Genomic DNA, 17,498 nt, shown 5'->3' with positions numbered 1-17,498 from the left:
TTAGTTTCTATGGTTAAGCAGTGTAACCATGACTGCACTTCCGTCAACTACCGACCAAAAGGACTGGAGTCTTTGAAGGTCACATATTTTTAAACTGTTCCCACCTGATATGACCTTATTCTCTGTATTTACCTATACACAAATCCTAGTGTTGCTAGCTGCCACTTTTCAGTCTGCAGCCCATCAGCTCAGCTGAACAGTCATTGCACCAGAGGACACTGCCAAATATTGACAAGTCTAATCAAGTCACTCTTGTGCGTGACCCTTTCTCTCTGCATAATGTTACAATTATGCTCCACCAAGCAGGGCTCAGTCTTGGCACAGCCACAATGCTATTCCATAACATGAAGAAAACCACTGCACTGAGAACAAGGGCATGACTGGATTCACCACTCGACAGCCACATTGGATATATCTATCCAGAAATTCCCAAAACACTCTTCCCACAAAAGGCTGAGGAATATGGGGTTTCTGAGACGGTCAGTCCATATACTGGCACTGACCACAAGCCTCTGCTATCATAGACAACCATGACCAAGACACTACTGAGACACAATTGGGCTCTCCCTGCCTGTACACTGGGTTTAAGTCAGCTGGGCTTCACCACTGCACAAGCTCCTACAAAAATGTACATTAGGCACAAGCTGTAAGTGAACAATACACCTTGCCTGCAGTCTCTCTCTTGTGCCACTGTTCTCAGCAGGGAGCAGAACGCAACACTCACATGATCACATGCTCCAATTGCAGTGCCCTTTGCACAGGTTTGGGTACACCAGTGACTCCTGGCGATTCCAAATAGGAGCAAAAAACTGCTTAAAAAAAAAAAAAAAAGAAGCAAATGTTTTTAACGGGACTATGCTGTCATCTAGTGGACAGTGAAGATAAATGACATTACGGAAACGTTAACAATAGCATTGCTTGGCCTGGTAGGGCCTCTCAATTAAACCTATGAAATTAAGAGAACCTTACCAGTGACACAATTCATTATGGACTTCTGTACAAAAACTAGACATATGTGGCAGTATAATGTGTAAAATAATTATACAAACTTATAAAAAATACTAATTGTCCATAATGGAAAAAAAACATAGCAACTACCAACTGTTGTATTATCACCATCTATCAGGCAAGCCCTTAAATGCGAAACTCATATAGTGGTGAAATTCAAACGATGTCAGCATCACTGATTGAAATGATAAAACAGAACCAGGCAGTCATGGTGCAAGCTTGCTCTCGCTGAAAATGTAGTTGACAGAAATGGTGAAATGGTAAAAAAAACAAAAAAAAAAAAAACCACCATGAATGAAGGAGTGCACTTCAAACAAAACTTGAGAACTCGTGGTAAGATTATAAAAATACAGAACAGACCGTCCTCACCCGCTTAATTTTGTGAGAAGGAGACTTAATCTCATTACAGACTTAAAGAGAAGGAGTCAGTGTTTTAAGATTTAATATTTCTGAAACATTGGGTTTGAAAAAGAGTACAAAAGTGAACTTGTACCTGTTCTGGTACAGTTTTCCTGCTCTGTCCAAGATGTAAAAAGTGAAATAGACATGTTTTTAAAAGCATATTCTACATATATTAATTGCCTTACATATACTTACTAGAAACCAATACAAGTTACAAGTTTTAAATACACAAAGGCCTTCACTGTTTAAAAGTGACATCTTTACACTGTTTTTTGAAATCTAAAAGTACAATACAGTACATGAGAGCACACTGCCCCTCCCAGCTGTGAGTCATGCAATAGTACAATTCTTTCCACAAGTGTCACAGCAAACGCCACAGCCCAGCTCTCGCACAGAGAAGGGCTGCTGGGAGAATTCAAGTTATAAAGTACATTACAAAAATAATAGTTGAAAAAAAAAAAAGATTTAATAGTCCATTTCCTAAGAATAGCGTGAGCTTAATTAGCTTGGTGGTTCGACACTTAAAGAAAGGGTTTGATTGTTTCTCCACAATCCCCTTCTCTCATCAATCCACCACACCTGGAATGCCAGTACGTTTATGGGTCCAGTAAAGGTACATGTCTGTTTGTCATGTGAAACCAGAAGAAAATAGTTTGCATGATTGGGACTCTGTGGCCCCGAAGACAGAAAACTCGGACCTGGATGTTCAAATCCAGGGAAGATTACTTTTCTTCTGGTTTGACCAAACATTAAATTGGCTTATCCTCTTTAATGGAGACCGAGAGAATGGGGGCCCATCGAAGATGGCTGCACTCTCACGTAACTGCACTGATCCAGCCACAAGAGGGGAATCTTCATACCTGCATCCCAAGGGAAAAGCCGCCATTTTGGCTCTATGCTGCATACATATACATTTCATATACATGATTATACATTAAAACTCACTTTAAAAATATAAACAGGATGTTAACAATCCTCATTGAGGTTTTGCATCACGTGAAAAAGTCTGAATAAATTACAAAATAAAAATCAAATATAAAATACTGGAAAATGGCTGAAAAGGGCCATCAACATGCAAAATGCACATCAGTTTCCTTGCATTTCAGTTGTGAAAACCCAGGATCTTTCCTTACATGCGGAAAAAGTGTTCAAACCTGCAACATATTTACAGTTCACAGGTTGATTGCTTAACAAACAAAAAAAATTCTATAGGCAGTTTAAATGCAATCAACTAAATGTTTCTGTTGGCAGTAGTATAGAAAATTATTTGACATTTAGTGATAGCACTCAATGAATAATCCAATAAATACAAAAATGTATAACTGCATATTGAAATGAAGGCAACTCAACATGAGAAGTTGTTAGTCACACTTCAAGTTACTCAGTTGTGCGAGTTTGGTTTTATTGCCATAGTGTTTCTTGGTCCACAGGGCCCTCACAAACGAGTGCATTCTCTGCGTATACATGAAGGCATGTTTGTGTTGTGTTTGAGGGTGGGAACAACGTTAATCATTAATCTGTGATCCTGAATGAGAAAACTGGGTAAAATCTGAAATGAATGAGAAAAGTGGGGGGAAAGAGGATTGAAAGAGATCAACTCAGGCTTTCACAGTGGGGAACAGTGAACCCGCTGAACTCCGTACTGGGGGGTCACCCCAGTGGTGCCCTCAAGAGGGCAGCAGTGCGCTTCCTGCCCTGTCAAACTTCTTTCCTTTAGAGAGAGCCGCCACCTGCTTCATCAGCTCTCGGTTTTTCGCCTGCAGAGGTTTAAAAATAAAAAAAGAGCAACTCGCAACCAATATCATCAACAGGTCATTTTACTGAAAGAAAACGCTCGTTTCACAACACTTAAGCCGTCACTTCATTCAAGCCTGAGAGAAATGGCAATTTGTAGGCATACGATTTCAGGAAAAAAGATCCAAATGTTATTTTAAACGGGATGTGAAGGACTCTGGTTTATTTACTTTTTACCTTAAATAGGATATGGCTTATGCATTCAAATCTGAAATTGACCTGTATTGGCTAGAAAAATGAAGTTCACTTTTTTAACAGCTACTAGCACTAGGGCACCACCATTTTGGAAAAATCTAGTGACATCACTCTGTTGATTCATCTCGGCTGCTCAGCGTATTACTACTGCAAAACGACTGACTTTCAATGAGCTCAATGAGGACTCGTGACGGTACTTTTGTATTGCCTCGGGATGCTCAAATGAGTATTACCAAAAAAAGAAAGTATTAAATGTCACAAAATATCACTCACAAAACCTCAACTACTGTGCTGCTGGTTGGCTGTTGTGCAATGGCCGTCCACCTGTGGCTGTGGACGGGGGGCGATTGTTTGAAGACCAAAATTGTCCACGTTCATCAAAGACTCCCTCCTCCACTGACCCGTTGCCCTGTCCCACAGGTGCATTGCCATTTCAGAGCAGCCAGCCAGAAGCACAGCAGTTGCGGTCTCGTCAGAGACAGTTCGTGACATTTAATAAGTTTCATTTTTCTAGCAAATACAAGACAATTACAGATTTGAATGCAGGGGCATATCTAAGGAAAAAAGCAAATGGAGTCACATGACCGTTTGTTTCACTTCCCATTTAAAATGGCCTATTTTATTTCCAGCATCTCCATGTACTGTATACTACTTATTATTGTCCTTATATCCCTTTTTTTTTTTTAATTGAGCAAATTAACTAAAAGAAAAATAATAATTTTGGCCAGAAAGCAGTGAAAACTGAGTCATAAACCACAGGCTACTGTAACGTCCAAAATTATTCACACCTGTGCTATAGACGAGTAAAGAGGGCTGTATTAAAATAACACAGGTAATGAGCTGTATTGTATGCACAGAAATGTGCATATTTTACACCAATACAATGGTTTAGGGAAAAAGTATCTGAAAGATGTTTAAAGATTCTCTTTGAAGGAACGAACAAAGACCACTGCCCCACGTTCACCAATCTCACGAAACACTAGAGAGCGTCAGACCCCAACCTGCTGTTGCTCCATGGCTTCTTTGTGAGCCTTCTCCATGTTGTTCATTTTGGCCCTCATATTGGACTCCTGGTACTGGAAATCAGCTTTCAGCTCTGTAAGCTGGAGAGGGGAGAACACACACACACATTTGTCCAACATTTGTGACGAATGCACTGTTAACTGGTTTCAGGTCTGCCCACAGACATGCCCCAGTACCTTTCTCTCCTTTTCCAGTATTGTTTGATCTCGCTGCTGCAGCAGTCTCTTCAGTGACATCACTTCCTCCTTCAACTGGCTGATCAGGATGAAGTTGTCTGTTCCTCCCGAGTCCATTGACTGATTGATGGAACTGCTGTTGAGAAACAGGGTGGCAGGTCTTTACATTAGTATTCTTACATGCAAGCACACATCAAAGCACCCTGTTTGATCCCTGTGGGAGCCCTTGGCTTACCACTCAAAACTCATCAGCTTCAAAAAATTCAATTAAAAGATAATGTTCAATAACATAGCAATATAATTCCATTTAATGGCATACAGTACCTAAGTCCACTTTGGAATACAGTGATATTCATCTTTTGAAACATTCTACAATAAGCGTAATTCTGAATACAGTGATATTCATCTTGACAAACATACTAAGATAAGTGTAATTCTGAAGTCAAATTTAATTTTTAAATGAACCAACTGAAAAGTACACAAAAGGTGTTATTGAACACTCCCCAACCATGGCAGAATTAAGAGTATGATGAAAACATCTTGCAAGCAATGCCGCAGTTTGCTTGCTCCACAAGCTCTTCTCCAACACCCGTTCTGACAATGCATCGTGCATACCTGTCTCCGTTTGATGGCTTTGTCTCAAGTTTTGGTTTCTTCTTTGGAGTCTCGTTCTGAATTGAGGAGGATTTATGGCTGAAGGAGGAGAAAGAAGACCCAGTTTGAGGTACAAGCTTCTATACTTTTGAAAAAGGATCACTAATATCAACTCATTCAACTCATGGGCGTATAATCTACACAAGACTTTCTAATGCAGTGACATGACTTACTGGAGGACATTTTAAAAGATATAAACAGTATTACAGAATCAAGATTGAAACAAACAGCCTATTTGTCTTGGGTTCTGAACAAGTAACACCCACTATCACTCAAACTGAAAGCAAAGCTGCCGTCAGCTCTGGTTTGAAAAGGGTCGTGAACTAAATGAAATCAAAGAGCCAACACCCGATTTCTACTGCGAACAAGCTGAGCATTATGGGTAAAAGCCGACTGGAATAGAACTGCATCAATGCAAAAAAGGGAGCACACCAGCCTCTTACCTCTGCTTCCAAGCTCCCTGGTCCTGCTCAGGGCTGAGGCTGCTCAATCTGCAGTGAACAAGACAAACATTACACAAACGCGAGCAGGGCGGCCTCTCTTCCTTATACCACTCCCTCAAGTGTAGAAGACCACACCTATTTACCAAAAGGCAATATGGGGAAAGCAGGACTGCCATGAACATCTTCAAAATTTCATAACTCATTCAAGGCCCATGAAACCAGAGGTTCATGTTTACACATAAATCATGGTGGTCAAAAATATGGGGCCACTTCTCTGAAACCAACCACATAGAGACATTCAGAAGTCACTATGAAAACAGCCCACACAAAAAGCTTCTGTCCTTGGTGGCTGCAGTTTCAGGACTTAGGACCCACAAAATACAAGAGCATTCCAAAATACAACATACATTTCAATTAACCCTGCTGAAACTTTGGAAACTAAAACGTTATTAAACACTTTGTTTGAAAAGCAGAAGTCTATCGAAAAGTCTTTGATAATTTTAAGCCCATTGAACACTCAAACGCCACAGACATCTGCCAGGAATATGCTTAGTACTGTGCATCACATTTATCCTGGATCAAAGGAAACTGAAGTGAAATATCGTACTTGTGGTGTGAGCTGCTGTGTCGCTGGTGGTGGTGATGATGATGATGGTGTCTGGGGTGATGCTCCTTCTCGTTCAGAGATGAAGAGTTGGAGTGGGAGGAGCCGAGGCCTTTCCTCTGTTCCTTGGTTTTCTGAAGGACGCGCCGATACGACAGTGTGCACAGCCAGCAGAGCAGCTTCCCGTCCACCTGACGCACAGGACATTGCACAAGTGCACTATGAGTAACCAGTGCAAGGGGCCAAAGCTTTACTCCCAGGTACAGATAAACTGCCAGCACTGCATGGCAGATGCACACAGACTGTCATTACTCCCCTAAAGAACCTGCTACATCAAGATTCTATGCAAGCACATGACAGCACCAGCTCACGCTGTCAAAATACTGATATGGTAAATGGTAAATGGACTGCATTTATATAGCGCTTTTATCCAAAGCACTTTACAATTGATGCCTCTCATTCACCAGAGCAGTTAGGGGTTAGGAGTTAGGTGTCTTGCTCAAGGACACTTCGACATGCCCAGGGTGGGGTTTGAACTGGCAACCCTCCGACTGCCAGACAATCGGTCTTAACTCCTGAGCTATGTCAATATAAAAATGTACCTTCGGGTGCGCGGACACATCATTAACATACCCACACTCGACCAAGAACAAAGCAAAAGGCCGCACAAAAAGCCCCATCTTAGCACATCCCAGAGAGACACATACTGTCTAAACTTACACCCTTGCAAATGGTACACAGCACGTAACGTGTCAGCTGGTTCTGCAAGTACTTCACTAAGCCAACAAAATCCCTGAGCTGGCTCTGATATACTCCATTCAAATACCTACAAAATGAAACACCAGTACCACCTTGATAGGACTGTGAGACAGGTGGGAAAAGGTCTGGACTGATGAATGTGTGGCATATTGGTCTGAGAAACACTCTGGTTTCATGTTAAATTATACTAGTTATGACAGTTTTGAGTTATGAGTGGGTTAATCTATTGGAGAATTTGACAGCACTGACTAAGCAGCAGATGGCAGCTTAAGCTATTAAACCCTTCTGAGTAATTTTAACAAGTGCCAACTGAGTCATTTAAACACCCATATTTGTACAGATCTCCCAGCACACTGGTATGTACAAAATGGCAGCAGATTTTCAACTGTGAAGTTACCAAGCAGGCTCTTATGATGTGCAGACAGACAATCTTTGCACATCTATTACAGCACCAGACAACCATTTAACATGCATCTTTAAGCAAATGCGACAGTCAGATCTGCAAACCACTCACAGAAGGTATAAGAAATGTGACATTTATCATGTATCATCACTCTATTATAATTATCATCATCATTCTCATCTTCATGTCCAGTACCTTTCTTCGGCCCTCCTCCTTGCGGTCGAAGGCGCACTGCTGCTTGCACTGCTCGCATGTCTGTGGGGGGCCGTACTTCTTCTCTGAGTTTGTGCAGCGCTGACATTTCGTCCCAATGAAGGCAGCAATGATGTTACAGTACTGACAAGGTTTTGGCTATATAGGAAAAAGAATGGATGATGGCTACGCGTTAGTCAAGACAGCCAACATCTACTGGATGTGAACTGAAAGCAAGGTAACACCATATGAGAAACTTGATTTCAAAACTGACAAAGTAAAAAGTTGACTCAGGTTGCCAAATCTGCTTTGTTCTGGCTGCCAGCTGAAACAGAGTCTCATAAAGACTAAATGTGTTCTGACATGCTTTTTGATTCTGAAAACAATTCTTCACTTTACACATTGACAATCTTCGAAATAGTTTTATTAGAAAATGACCAAACTCAGACTTACCGTTCCAAACTGTTTGACATTTTGGGCACACTTTTTGCAAATAGTGTTTGTTTTGCTGTTTTTTTAGAGAGAAAAGAAAACCTTGGTTTAGAACATTCCATAAAAAATAGAACTTAGCAGACACTATGTAGCAAAACTAAACAGAACACATCATTAAAAAGCACTTAAGCTACATTTCAATCGTAGATCTTAAAACACCATCATGCAATTTAAATTCTGAATCAGAATGTTAAATACTGAATGAATAGCCAAGGTTTTTTCTGGTGGATGCAAATGCCAATCTATAGCAAATAGGCACAGCAAGATTTTGTTTTTTCATCAGGCTGGTTATGCTTCATTATTTTGCGCAGAATTCGTTCATTTACTTGTGCATGCCATTTCTCTTTGTCACCACTAACCTTTCTTGCTGGAACTCCGACCGACAGAATGTGCATTTTACAATCGGGTGAGCTATCCGACACTCCTATTTAACATGAAATAAAATTAAAGCAAAATGTCATTGCAGTAACACTGAAAGAGAACGCATACATTGCATAGGCCAGCTTTACTTATACTTCACATGATACTCAACTTCACATAAGCCATTTTCAATTCACAAGTTTGATTTGCATTACCTACAAGCCACAAAGTGAAAATTGTACTACTAGCCATGCACATAACAGATACATTCAAGACATAATGTTAATATTAGAATCATTGAGAAAATGAAATTGTCACGTTTAGCAGACATTTGGCATTTATTAGCTACATTATAAATTGCTCACAGGCCGGATTCACTGATCAGATTTTCCAGCAAGTTAAGCTTGGATTTGCTCAAATCACAAGCTACACCGTTACCTAGAACTACACAAACCAATTTATGGTTATGAATTTACATGGCTCGCTTACAAACATGCCAACACACGTGTACCCGGCACCAGCTACAGCCAGTTACCATTAAGCAGTTGTTCAAACATGTAAATACCGAATAAGCTAACTACGTTAACTAGCATTTCTTCGAACATAGAAATTGTACATAACTCGATCTAACGATACAATTGTTAACTAGCCGCCTACTATTTCACACGACTTGAATAATAGAAAAATCAAACGCTGGTATTTGCAAGAATATATATTCCAAGTAGATAGTCCGCTTCCCTCCGCGTTTTGTTAAGGAAAACAAATGATGGGTACACTGTGTTTTTCTTTCGCGACAGTCCACGTTAGTCATTTTTGCCCACAGCCAATGATGTGTACAAACCAATTTCTATAAAGAGGGTAAATATAAGCTGCTGGTGGTATAATGCAATAGGAGAAACAAGTCCGGTGTAGTCACTCAGCGTGTGAATCCCTTGCCCATAACCTCTGCACGATTTTCCCCACATTCACATTAGCTAGCAAGCTAATGGGACGTGGGTGACAGAAGAGCAATATTCAAACCTTGCACAACTGCTGTCCCTGTGAAAGCTCTTCAAACGGATACCGTTGGTTACACTTCGTACACGCGTACAGAGCTGTTGTTGCCATTCTCATCAAGAAACAAAAAGGAGAATGTAGCTAGCTAGCAATCTAACTAGCTAGCTTGTTAGCTTTATATGTCTATTACAGATAAAAATGCAGTTGTTTCTAATATTTATCATGTGAATATGCCTAGCTATATAAACGCATTGCTTTGAAATGTCGATTACCTATACCTATAAAATGCATACAATTCTACAAAGGTTAAAAGGAGTTTAAGCTCTACTCCGCTTTTTCTTTTTTCTTTGCTTTTTTTCCTTTTTTTCTTTCTTTGGTTTTCGCGTCATCATTCGGACCGGATGCGACCAACAACTACAAAGGAAGAACCCGAGAACCAACCAACCATCACTGACTGCCAATGGGCGGGAATTTACAGGGCGTTTTTTTCCCTCATCAAATATACCTGCGCACCCCTCTCTCTGACTGGTTAATTTGGGACAAATCACATGATGAGTTAAAGGCCAATGCGCAGAGCGTTCGGTGGATAAAACGACGCTCTTTGATAAAAAGCTAAAAAATGACTCCACCATAAACGAATGGTCCTGCTTTATAACCACTGTAACGTATGAAACACACTACTGTACAACGTCATCGCTAGGGTTAGGGTTAATTCGCGTTAATCGTTTGCAATACATACAAACAATTTAAGCGAAGAGCTAGATTAATGAAAGCATGAAATGGAAAATGGCACATTAACCTTCTGACATTAGTGTGAGGTCGCGAACATCCGTTATCTAGCTAGATGGTTCAAATAATCTGTACTGAGCATGATACTATGAGTTCCGCGTCTACATTTTTAAAATAATTACCAGCGCTATTCTCTCTTGTTGAGAGCATCAACTCATTTCTGAACGTATGCCACACCCTCCAATACTCTGACGCAATTCAATTGCGTAGCACTTTTACGCGCCGCGGTTGTGTTTTGCGTTCCTGTGTTTCGCGTAATAGGTAAGTTCGGTCTGACAAGGCTGGCAACTGTTTTTAACAGATATGCTATGAGGGCGTTTGTAAATAAATCATAAGCAACCAATACATTCCAGTTTGATGGAGACAACATCTAAAACACCATCATCTGCGCCCAGGGATACAAGTGAAATGGTATGTTGCTTAGCTAACTCACACTGAAAGACAAACAGGCTTCTTAATTTCTAAGTGTTGTGGCTAGCCACTATCAACAAACTGCTAGCTAACCTGTATCAGAGTTTCACCCTCGCAATTACGAATGCTGTAACATTTTCCCGAGGCAATGCCACTGCATACCGAGCAATTGCACATTGTTACTAGCAAGTTTGCAATAAAATCAACCGTGTAACAGCTATCTGGCACCTTGCCGGTGTTGGCTTGTTATAGGAGTATAACGCTAACTTACCTAGTTTATGTGACCGGTGACCGGTACCCGTTGTACATCATTTAGCTAGCTAAAATTCGAAAACTGATCGCGCTTTAGAGTTCAGCTACTTCCTGCCATATATGCAAGGATTCTGGGAAGCGCGCAGTAGGGCAACGACCACTGAGTTTATACACAGTTGATTTTTCAAGTGTTGCATTCTTAGCACTCTGAGTTTGCAAACAAATGCTTTCGGGTATTAAACAATCAGCTTCTTACCGGACTGTTTAACTAATACGGTAGGTGACTAGCTAATTACCGCAACTCATTTAATAGCATCGTATAACCTTTAACTTGCTTAGGTGAGGGTGCAGAATTAGAAAAAACTTGCTGCTAGTAAAATTCCATAGTAAATACAATTAAGTGCGTTTGAGTCGGGTTTTTTTTTCGATGTGCAATGTAAATGTATTGTGTATATATGTGTGACGTTAATTTTACGCCTTGTGAAGGTGTTCTGACTGGGTTCACTCGTGCATTAATGTCCTCTTGTCCCTGTAGGACCATCGGACTGGGCACTCTCGTGGATACGTTATGTCAGACAGCGTCTCCCTGCCCTCCTTTGCCGAGTACCCCACGGACCGGCCTTTTATCAACGCAAACATTCCCCGACGGTCCCTCAACAAGCCTGTAAAGGCATTTCCAGAGAGCAACACTGCAGGTGCGGGCAGTCTCACCCATTTAACTGGTCTGCTTCTTTCATACTGAAGGCTAGAAGCCAGGCATGACTGTATATCAGTTTGAATGATATTTCTAGACCAGGGGTTCAATTCCTGAAAGGCTGGTGCACATCTAGGTTTTTGTTTCTACCCATTACCCTGGCTCAATACACTCATCTGTTGCTTACATCAGTGGTTCACATGTTCATGAGACCACTTTAAAATATTTAATAAAGAGACCACACATGGTCTGTCATTAATTAGCTCATCAATAGGTTTAGATGGATGCTCAGATCAGTCATGGTGGGTTTTCTTGATTAATTAAAAGCTGTTGGAATGAATTCCAGAAAAAGATCAGCCTCCCACAGCAACCACTGCTCTGGATGCTATTGTGAGCAGTGTGGTGAACTGTATTTTTTTTTAGTAGCCAATGCTTGTTTGCTCTATTTTAGAAAACTAGAAATGCATGCTTTCTGCACACCTGGCTTGGAATAAATGTATGCTTGATTCATAGATGGAGGATTACACCTAATGTCAGTGCTCTCCATAGTTACTGAGATCAATATTCAATACAGTGCTGGGCAGCTTAAGTTATACAGTGTGTTGAACATGCTGTGTACCACACACAAACACATTAGTGAGGGAAAGGATTCATCTTGTGATAGGCCTATATCTAGTGTAGGTTTGTGGATTCCATTTACCTGTGGAAATTGCATCGTTGCCACCATTTCATCTGAGTGACTGGACTCAGCATGGTCAAATTGTGTTAGGATTTAATTAAAATATCATTTTGTGGTTACATACTCCTGAATTATTAATTCTCCCTTCTGAAGGAAACAATGCTCAAAGACAGCTATAATTAATGAGGAGGCCATCCCATTCATATTACATGGCGTATGGTGAGATGCCTGTGTCCTGAGGGTTTTACTTTATTTAAAAAGAACATGGAAACACCATTACTTCTGCTGCATTAGAGTTATTGTTTTTTGAAGTAATTAGAAGCCGCTGCACCCTGTGGCTGCTTAAGCCATTTGTAGTCCTGCAGGTTGAATTGTAGGACTCCCCTGATGGGGGGGGGTGTTTGCAGCTCTTTTCTGGTTGTGCAAAATAATTATCCAGGTCAGGGCGGTGTAAAATTTTGTGAGTAATTGTATATTATACATGAAGTGGTGAGGAGGGATGTGCAAATTTGATAATTCAAATTTCTGTGTGGCTGCAGAAGTAAAATATTTGAATATTCCCCTCTTCTCATATGAAGCATTGTAAAACTCAAAGTCACATGGTAAACAATAACTCTCCAGAGATTCTTATATTTTAAGGGGAAAAAAATTATCATTGACAGAAGGCAGTCTTTGTGCTATATGTATATTTATTGAAAGAAACTCACCACCCAACAGTCAGGGAAATGCAGTATGTGGTGTTGCACTGGTTGCTAATATATCATCTGGCGCATGGCACTGCACAGCCATTCTGTCGGCGCTTAAGAACTTGCAGGAGAAGATCCACAGGCTGGAGCTGGAGCGGTCGCAAGCAGAAGAGAACCTGCAGCGCCTGACCCAAGAAACCACCCGACACAAGGCCGTCCTGGAGGATGAGAGGGAGGGCAGCACACACAGCCAAGGTGAATTAATTGTTGCCAGAGGCCCCTCAGAGCTGTACCATCTCTATGCCTCTATCTGACTCCTCCATGCCTCCCCAAACCCCCCTTCCCTCCCCCCACAGAACTAGCCACGCTGCTGGCTGCGGCTGAGTCGCGCTGCAGCCTCCTGGAAAAGCAGCTGGAGTATATGAGGAGGATGGTGCGCAATGCCGAGTCGGAGAGGACGGCTGTGCTGAAACAACAGGTTGCTATGGAAATTCCAGAGGAGCATGTTGGCCAGTGCTCTTTGTTATTATTTAATATACACAAACTTAATATGACATTGTTTAATACATCAAAAATACTGAATATGATTATCAGCCACAACCCCAAAATGCAGTTCCATTGGTGAAATACCAGACTGGAGAAGCTTATTTTGTAAAATTGTTGGCACATATTTAAAACAATAGAGGACATGTTTTAATTAAAATCTTATATTACTATGCACATTGAACAGATATAATTTTTCTGCCTGAATATATAGTGCTTCAGTAGGGTGGAATAAATTGTTGCTATGCAACAGAAGGTGTGTTGGTATGCCTGTAAGAGATATGAAGTCTGTAGTAACATTGGCATTCGCCACTTTGTCTATAGGTACTCTATTGTCTCTTGTTCCCTCCTGCAGGCGTCCCTAGAGAAGGAAAGATCAGATGACCATGCAGACGTACAGGCCAAGTTTGAGAAGCTGGATATGTTGGAACAGGAGTACATGAAGCTCACTGAGACTCAGAATCTAGCAGAGGTAGGTTGTTGTTGTTGCTATAGTTACAGATCCAGAGTTCTGCCTACACCTGTGGGCTGTCGTTGAAGGATTGATTCACTCCACAATGACCACCTTGGAAATGTCAAGGCAGAAAGAACAGAAGAACAGACTGCATATTGATTATTTCAAACATTGAATAGCTCAAGAGTGAAGATGTAGGCTAAGCAGTGGAGTGTTCTGTCAGGGTGTTGAAACCTTTTAACAAATTCATCAGTCACCCTCCATTCGTACCATGTTTATATAAACACTCAGGCTCATGCTCACTGTGCCTCTTTTTTCTTTTCCTGTGGTTCAGAGTAAAATCAGAGAGCTGGAACAGAAGCTGCAGGAGGAGGAGCATCAGAGGAAGCTGGTTGAAGACAAGGCTGCCCAGGTAGAGGTTTTTTCTCCCCCTCTTTCTCCCTCATTTGTCTCAATCTCTTTTTTTTATTTATTTATTTTTTTTATGAACACACTGCACAGTAGTGTTCCAAAGCCTTGTGGCTCACCTCCATGATTGTGAGCCAAGGAGAGTGAGTACACACACACATTCTATGTTTGCTCGAGTAAGCTCTGCTGAGAACTGTGTGACTATGCAATCACTGGCACCTCTAAAGTTACAGACAGGGCTAGAGGCCAATCGCATCCTCCTCCAGGCAGTGTCCCCCTCCTCAGCCAAGGTCACAAAAGATAAGAAGAAAAAACGTGCTGTCAAGGTAATGTGTGGGACATGATGGGAAATCGTAATGTGTTGTTTAAGTCGATTCTCTTTTATACCACGATGACGTGTGAAATGTCCCCTGTCTCCCAGAAGCCACTGCAGCAGTGTCACTCACATGCACAGCCACATTACAGACTGAGCCTAGGGGATGTGCCTTTTGTGGCAGGAACGGTAAGGCACTGATATTTACGCAATAGATTTATCTAACAGACAAAGGAAGCAATAAAAAAGGGAGCCAACAAGATGTAGACAAATAAATTTAACGCAAATTAAATGGTTTGCTAAATTGTAAAGGGAAGGTCACTATCCCCCTATGCAAACCTTTTCATTTCTGCACAAAACCCCATCAACCACAATGACGACTTCATTTTCAAACATTATGAAATGTCCATTTCCATTCCTGCTTAGCATTCTGAATCGCCTGTGTTAACAGCCTGTTGTAAATGTAGAAAATGTACAATAAATATAAAACTCACCCTTTCTAGTCCACGAGTACGAGCCATTCGGTCCGCGCCAACGTGCAGCACGTCCTGCACCTCATGAAGCAGCACAACCCCCAGTTCTGCAACGACCGTGTGCTCAGCGGCATACCGTTGGCCAGGAGGTCCTCCCGGACGACCAATGGGAAGAAGGCTTCAGACTCCCGGTCTAGCAGCACTTCCTCCTCTTCCTCTTCCAGCAGCGAGGAGCTGTCAGAGCTTCTGCTGGCCCTGCAGGATGAGTTCGGCCACATGAGCTTGTGAGTGGTCCCATCCCACCCTGCTCTTATACAAGTGACTAGATCATTCAAGTGCATTTTATACAATAAATCAGCATTTTTTGGTTACAAAACTTCTTTCCTACTGTGAAAAGGGACTGATTTAAATCTGATCTCAATTATATTATTTATTCACCTATTATACTATTATTATTCACCAGCCTGATACTTTGCAGGTTGTGGCAGAGCTTACATGCTAGTACATAACATGTATTTTCAGCTGTATTGATACTTTGTCACAGAGTAATTCCTACATGATCGTTTTGTTGGCTAAACAACTGGTTATATTCAACTAGCTAAGCCTACACAACCGCTAGCCGTCTAAGCTAGGGAGCTACCTGCTTAGCTATTTATAGGTAATGGCTAACGTTAGCATAATAACAAGAGCTAAAGCTTAAGTCTGACAGTACCAATGGTCCACCAACACAAGCTGAAACACCAAAAAAGCGAGAGACAGTTTGTGTGTGTTCACTTGTATTATACTCGGCCCTGACCTTCGGGCCTGCTGTTTCTGACAGTGAGCACCAAGAGCTGGTAAAGCAGATTCAGGACTCGCGGACAGACGGTCTGCGGCAGCACCTGGAAAAGGAGCTGGAGAGCTTGGTGAAGCGAATGGAGGGCAAAGGGGAGCAGATCGCCAAGGTGCGGCGGCACCAAGCACAGGTAGGCTGGTGCTCTGGAGGAAGGTGTTCCTCTTCTCCAACTCAGTTTATAACATTGTGCATTTGTCTCAAACCCTGCTGGCATTGGTACCTTCAGCATGTGTGAAGACTGCCACACAGCATCACTGTTCTGCAGACAACTGCCAGATGAGAGGACTGAAGTGTTGACCTTTTCTATGGAAATATTCTCTGCTCCCCTCAGATGGAGAAGCTGAAAAAGGAGTCGAGGGGTCAGAAAGGGCACCCCAGCAGGGTGAAGGTGATCACTACGGTGACCACACGAGGTAGAGGGGCTGGACCAATCAAGGTGAAGTCAGGGAACAAGAGCAAAGACAGCCTAAGGCTGCTGAGGGATATGCAGAGCCTTCAGACCTCCCTGCGCAGTGATCAGATCAACTGGAGCTACTGAGTGTGTGTGTGTGTGTGTGTGTGTGTGTGTGTCACAGACTCTGGTAGAACCAGCATCATTTTTACCCTGTGGTCTTGACATCATCATGCCAATGGACATTAAACATAAAATCACAGGAAGTGTTTAATTATGCTGCGGACATGGCACAAAAACTGGTCCTAGGTCTGCTGGAACCACTAAACAGGGTGTTTTGGAACTCCGGAGGGAGCTTCTTACTTTTGCAGTGTAGAGACTGCAAGCACAAACATTGAGGGGCGTCAGCTTTCGTCTCTTGACACTACAGCAGAGTCAGTACACGCTGCACATCTTGAAGCCCGTCCAGTTAAATAGCAGTTTATGGGCTCTTTAATTGTACTGGAACCTAACCTTGTGTTTATAAAGGAATGGAAGGTCAGAATCACCGTGAGAAAGCTCGCTTAGTTCTGGAAGATCTAAAGTTAACCTTCAAGCCACTTGTGCCTCAGCAATCACAAATTGTTCTCCGTGGAAAGAGGGCTTCTCAAATCCACAATCTGAAGTTTACAACCAACTGACTGAGCAAATGGGAAGTGTCAGAACTCCGCAACTGTGATGAAATGTGGCAGCGAAGGCTGAGATCAGGCCTACTTTCACTTCCTAGTTCCTGCTCAGAAATTTGAAAGTGTGGGGGAAAAAAAAAAAACTTGACTATTTGTTGTAACTGAAGAAGAATGTAGAAGTCACATTTTTCTCTGACGTTTCATGGACTGACTTCAGGGGTTTCCATATATATAGTTTGTGGAATTCTGATGTTTTACAATAAAGTATTTATTTTTTACACCATTGCTCTCTCTGTTTAATCACCAAAACAGAATATAGAAACAACTGGTACGTGGTCCTGTTTTAACCAGGTGTGTGTAATGGGACTCCCATTGTTCTGTTTTTTATACTAATATTAGCTCTA

The 17,498-nt window shown here is 41.7% G+C and overlaps 2 protein-coding genes across 8 annotated transcripts; one reads left to right on the top strand and one right to left on the bottom strand.

Annotated features, from left to right (window-relative positions):
• Positions 1–1,433: 1,433 nt before the first annotated feature.
• Positions 1,434–10,365, bottom strand: LOC135235772 (protein FAM76B). 2 transcript variants are annotated; one of them, XM_064301603.1, is made up of 10 exons: positions 9,526–10,365; positions 8,505–8,569; positions 8,107–8,161; positions 7,657–7,812; positions 6,303–6,490; positions 5,696–5,743; positions 5,214–5,291; positions 4,599–4,731; positions 4,401–4,502; positions 1,434–3,167 (listed from the first exon to the last, which is right to left on the bottom strand). In XM_064301603.1, the coding sequence occupies exons 1-10, from the start codon at positions 9,616–9,618 to the stop codon at positions 3,078–3,080; spliced, it is 1,008 nt and encodes a 335-aa protein (XP_064157673.1). In that variant the 5' UTR covers positions 9,619–10,365; the 3' UTR covers positions 1,434–3,077. The 2 variants fall into 2 exon arrangements, with proteins under 2 accessions (XP_064157673.1, XP_064157672.1); XM_064301602.1 differs by having other exon boundaries at positions 4,599–4,734; positions 9,526–10,359.
• Positions 10,366–10,557: 192 nt separating this feature from the next.
• On the top strand, positions 10,558–17,372 carry cep57 (centrosomal protein 57). Of its 6 annotated transcripts, none has more exons than XM_064301597.1 (11): positions 10,558–10,701; positions 11,489–11,648; positions 13,112–13,267; positions 13,369–13,490; positions 13,911–14,027; positions 14,344–14,421; positions 14,651–14,743; positions 14,842–14,919; positions 15,234–15,487; positions 16,024–16,168; positions 16,370–17,372. In XM_064301597.1, exons 1-11 carry the CDS (start codon positions 10,648–10,650, stop codon positions 16,574–16,576), a joined length of 1,464 nt encoding a protein of 487 aa, XP_064157667.1. In that variant the 5' UTR covers positions 10,558–10,647; the 3' UTR covers positions 16,577–17,372. The 6 variants fall into 6 exon arrangements, with proteins under 6 accessions (XP_064157667.1, XP_064157666.1, XP_064157665.1 ...); XM_064301596.1 differs by having other exon boundaries at positions 14,839–14,919; XM_064301595.1 differs by having other exon boundaries at positions 14,645–14,743.
• The last annotated feature ends 126 nt before the right edge of the window (positions 17,373–17,498 follow it).

This window comes from Anguilla rostrata, chromosome 12 (assembly GCF_018555375.3).
Source record: "Anguilla rostrata isolate EN2019 chromosome 12, ASM1855537v3, whole genome shotgun sequence".
NCBI lineage: Eukaryota > Metazoa > Chordata > Actinopteri > Anguilliformes > Anguillidae > Anguilla > Anguilla rostrata.
The sequence above is the reverse complement of the archived record's forward strand: the minus strand, read 5'-3'. Positions and strand labels throughout refer to the sequence as shown.